Here is a 4,936-nt window from a genome sequence, read left to right on the forward strand (position 1 = left end):
GTTTTTGCACTGGTAAAAAACTTCCCCTTGGGTTATACGCTGGTCCAGGAATTTGAGTCATTGAATTGCTGCAACAGCTTACTGTCAAGAACAAAGAAAGAGGCTAGTCACATACTCTGATGGGTTTCATTATTTATTTTTTAATAATTTTTTTCCCTAAACTCTAGTAAACATAGTAAGCCTAGATAAATGACAAGTAATTTTCCATCATTTCAGAATGTAATATACCTTTATGTTAAGTTTTCTATTTTGCGTAGGAAGCACTCCATCTTCTTTAAGCTGCTCAGGAATTTGTATGGCCTTTGTTTTGAAGGTAGTATCGGTTGCATTCTCTAGTTTAGGCTTTTTTTTCCCAACTTTTAATTTCACTTTCTGGAAATCTTCTTGATGTTTCCTTTTTTTAGTCATTCTGATTCTCTGCAAAAAGATATTCAGAATTTTAATTTGTTTAAATACACTACAAACAAGTATTTTTTCCACCAGAGAGCACCAACTTCCTAACAAAGGCTACTGTTTTCACACCTTTTCCTATGCATAAACTAGTGTCCGCTCCTGAGACAAGATGCTAGGCTAGACACGCAGACCGATTCAGCACAGCTGTTCTTCTAGTGTCCAGAAAACATTCTGCTGCTCCTTTGATTGTCTCTGCTCTGAGAACTACTTCATTGGAAAAGATGACTGAAGTAGCTGCATCTTCCGCTGCCTTATCAGTTAAGTTCTTGGTTTTATTATTTTAAAAAGTTCCTGCCAATAAAGCAATGTTTTATACAGTTGACTATTGGTTAAGGCAAAGAAGCTCAGCAAACTGTTTCATTTAATTTGTACATTGTTTGCCAATTCAATCATTAACAGCATAATCTATATGGGTACACAGGTAAAATCATGGGTTTAATCAGCTTTCACTGACAACAACAGTATACAAGAACCTAAGAAAACTTCCACTACACACTGAAAAGTCAGCCTGTACACTTAAAAACACTAACTAGAAAAATGAAGGGGGAGGGGGATGACACTGGAAAACAAAGTCATTTATAAGGCATAAGAGATAAGGTAGTATGAGTAGCTATACTCTGAAGTCATACAGACATACCAGATGTGCAAAAATAAAACAAATTAAAACCCACTTCAGTTTCTGAATGACCTTTTGGCTTTGACATGTCTGTATTGATAAGAGTAATCTTAATTCTACCAGACTTACAAAAATATCCCAAAACAAAACAAAAAACCCTACCCACGCCAACAAACAATACACCACAGGCTCCTTTATTTAATCTTCCTTCCCTTGATCTCTGTATTTCTAAATTCATCCATAACAAAACTCCAGAAGCTGATGTGAAAACATTCAGCATCAGACACAAATTGTGCCTAGACTTCTGTTAATTAAGACCATGAATCCGTGGTCTGATGACTCCTAGAAGTGGCTGTAGTGATTGCTTACAATTTTAAAGGGGGAGACAAGCACAAAGCCATTCTGATGTTGAGGTTTAACATCTCACAACTTTCTAATGATCACAGGAAATTTATAGAGCTGGAAATCTGAATAATTCCATACCACCACTGTACACAGTATAAAGCCCATGCTGTCAGGTACACAAACTTTTTGTTTCTTCCCCCTTTGAAACTACTCTTTGGGTAACTAGATTTTGCATGTTCTTACAATCTGAACTATACAAAAAAGCTGCAAACACAACATTCAGATTTTAAAGACCATGCTAACTAAAAAAAAAAAAAAAAAAAAAACCAAACAATACAGCTGACTAAACACAGAAATTTCTAAATAAAACATCCCAAACAATGATTCTTTTATGGTGGATATAATCATCATTCACTCTAGAAAATAGAATTCTACAGCTGATATTCCCAATGGACTTCAAACTGTAAATTTGTGCTTAGTACAGTACTTCATATACTTATCATCAGGATAATCACTACGGAATGCTTTAAAGCCAATTGTCATTTTCTATTCTTTCAAAACACTTTAAACAACTGATTATACAAACATCTGACTACAACTTAATTTCCGCTTTTGGCATGCTAGCTTAAAACAGCTATATGTACAACCATTTAGCTTAAGTAACCTATCAGTTGAAAAGGCTTTAAAAAAACTTGGGGTTTGGTGCCAAAATAAAAAGGTTCTTTAGTGTCCAATTGTAACAACTATGGTTTCACAGGCTTTTGACTTTTACCATGTGCATCTTTTATTAAAGAATTACGATTTTTACTACTTGACGGAAAGACATGCAGAAATAGCTAGAAGCTTTTGACATGCACGTTATTTCCACTTACAAAGCTTGCTTTCATGGAGATGTTGAGCACGCCTCAGTCTACAAGATGAATCGTTTGGCTTCCAATTAGCATTAAAAACTTAACAATACAGGTGCACACGCACCTGAAGTTATTTTAAAGGAGGAAGCTTATAAAATATGCTTTCTCTTACTAAAACAATGTAGCACAGTTTACCTTGCATGGCACACTTTGGCAATGATTTATTGGAAATCTAAACATATCCCTTTCCAATTCAGATGTACCGCGCTAAATCAAAGATAAAACGGTTACAAAACCAAAGCCCTGAAAACACCAGAGTGTCTACCTAATAAAACATTAAGCAAAACTGTATACAGCTTATGAAGTTACGTAAATATTTTAATGAAACTTCTTGCTGAAACCGCCTTTTGACTTCAACTGCATTTTCAGCTGGCCCTCCTCCAACAGGACTGAGCTAAGTGCTCCTCAGAGTTTACGCACCACTACAGTTTTACAATCCAAACCATTACAATAGAAGTCAATGCCAGCTCCCTGCAAGGCGAAGCTGCACGCAGCGCTTTTCAGGAGCTGCTTCAGGTGCCACTGGGCCACCCTGGCCTCAAGCTTCGGGGAGCTGAGGGGAACCAAAGGAGCGACTGTTTCACCTGCGCTGGACTCCCTCGCAGCTCTGAGGCGTATCCTCAGGGAATCCCGCTGCCAGCACGCTGACAAGCTCAAGCAGTCAGGAAAAACCTGAGAAACCGAAAGGCGAGGTACGTGCGCTACCTCCCCTCATCCGATAAAGCCTTCACCTGGGCCAGCCCTCCCAGCGAGGGGTCATACCTGGGCCAGCCGTCCCAGCGAGGGCGATACTTACTGGCAGGTAAGGCTCTGGGCTCCCGCGCTGGACAGCACATCCCCCGTCACCACACAACCCCACCACAGGCCGCCTCACGCCGCGAACGCCATACCCCGAAGCCAAAGCGCTGCTGAGGCAGAGGCGGCGGCTCCTCCCGCAGGTCTAGGCCGGCAGGCGACCCTCCTCACGGTCCCGGGGCATCCTCCGGCTGCTCCCGACGGGCCGCTGCCCCCGCTCGGCGCCGGTCGCTCTAAGGGGCGTTCAAACAGAGCGCGTTACTGCCCGCCCGGTGCCGGGGCTCCCGGCGGGGAGGCCGCGAGTTCGGCTCCCGCGAGCCCCCGCAGCCGCGCCGGGGGATAACCCGGGGCTCGGCCGGCGGCGGGCTCGGCGGAGCGGCGGCGGACGACGCCCGCGGCTGTGCTCGCGCTTTCCCGCCGCGCTGCGCAGGAGCGCGCGGGCAGGGGGCGGGTCACACAAAAGGCGGCCGCCGGCGCGGGGCAAGGCGGGCCCGGCGCCCCCCCGCCGCGCCGCCGCCAGGGCCGGCCGCCTCTTCCCGCGCGCCGACGGCGCCGCCGAGCCCCGCGCGCACCGCGCCGGCCACTCACCAACCACGCGGCAGCGCGAGCACCCTTCCGCCCCCGACAACCTGCCCGGAAGCGGCCGCCCCACGTGAGCGGCGGCGGCCAGCGAGCGCCCCGCGCGGGAAGGAGCAGCCTTCCGCCCCGCTCCGCCGCGGCCGGGGCGCTGGCGCCACCTGCAGCACCGGCAGCCCCCGCCCGGGCGCCGGGTCACGGGCTCGGGGGGCGCGGGCGGGCGGCCCCGCAGCGGCGGGGGGGGGAGGAGGGCAGCGGTGCCGAGGGGCTTTCCTCCCCCCGAAGCGGTGCCGGGGTGCGGGGGGTAACGGGACCACGGCGGCAGTAGCAGCGAGCAGCGGGACTCGCGCCGCAAGGCTGGGAGCGCACCGGGAGAGGCCGCCGCGCCCGCGGCAGGCGGCTGCGCGGCTTCTCGGGAGGAGCGGCGGGCGCCCGCGCCGGGGCGGGCCGGTCCCAGCGGGCGCGGGAAGAGGCGCGAGAGCAGGCTGCTCCCATGCCGGTCTTGGGCAGACATCGCCGCCGCGCCCTCCCAACTCTCCCTTTCCCGCCCACCCGCCCGGGAGGACCCTTCCCACCTGCCGCCTTCCGCCTTCTAGAGGAGCAGAAGTGCTGTGGTTTCGTTAAAAATCTCCTCCCCGAAGCTCTCTGGTCCCCGAGTAAAACATGTAAAACTAAAAGAAAAAATAATTCTCTCTTTTTTTCGTCCTATTGCTGAAGTTTTACTTTTATTAATTCGCCGGTGACCCCAGATGACTGCCTTGCTGTTACTCTCAGAAACAATGTATCATGTTAAATACAGTCAGCAACATTGTTTAACTTCATTAGTAAAGAGACTGCCTTTTTTCCTTACTTTGCACTTCTGGCACAAGTAAAACATTATCTTTAAAAACCATTTTGGAACAAATACACCGTTTTCCATTAGTACAAGAATATACCAAGCCATCACAAAACACAGACAGATACAAGAACAAAATAATAGTTCCGCAGCCTCTATTTGCACCAGAGGAAAAAAAAAATGAAGGGGGAATAACAACTGAATAGGCTATGTTAGACCGTATTCTTAGAAAACGCTTCCGGAAGGATACACTTTATGATTCAGAAAACTTAGTTTTCCCAGTTGTCTTTGAGAAGTACAGCAGCACTCTGCCACATACCGTCCAAACCATTTTACAGAAGTGTTTCCATTTTCAGCGTGCTCCTCTGGCACCCAAGGAAGTAAGAAATAACCAAATCCAAGTAA

At 48.0% G+C, this 4,936-nt stretch overlaps 1 protein-coding gene across 3 annotated transcripts in view; it reads right to left on the bottom strand.

Moving 5' to 3' along the window:
- Positions 1 to 3,926, bottom strand: part of TEX10 (testis expressed 10) — a 60,198-nt gene extending 56,272 nt beyond the window's left edge. The window contains exons 1-5 of one of the 3 annotated variants that reach the window (XM_080378580.1): positions 3,709 to 3,926; positions 3,122 to 3,353; positions 2,011 to 2,997; positions 523 to 1,965; positions 229 to 417 (exon numbers count right to left, since the gene is read on the bottom strand). In XM_080378580.1, coding sequence (XP_080234706.1) covers positions 229 to 408 — 180 coding nt within the window. In that variant the 5' untranslated portion in view covers positions 409 to 417; positions 523 to 1,965; positions 2,011 to 2,997; positions 3,122 to 3,353; positions 3,709 to 3,926. The remainder of the gene's footprint in view (positions 1 to 228; positions 418 to 522; positions 1,966 to 2,010; positions 2,998 to 3,121; positions 3,354 to 3,708) is intronic. The other 2 variants (XM_080378581.1, XM_080378579.1) reach the window with 2 other exon arrangements.
- Positions 3,927 to 4,936: the final 1,010 nt, after the last annotated feature.

Source organism: Falco punctatus, assembly GCF_963210335.1.
Source record: "Falco punctatus genome assembly, chromosome: 3".
Lineage (NCBI taxonomy): Eukaryota > Metazoa > Chordata > Aves > Falconiformes > Falconidae > Falco > Falco punctatus.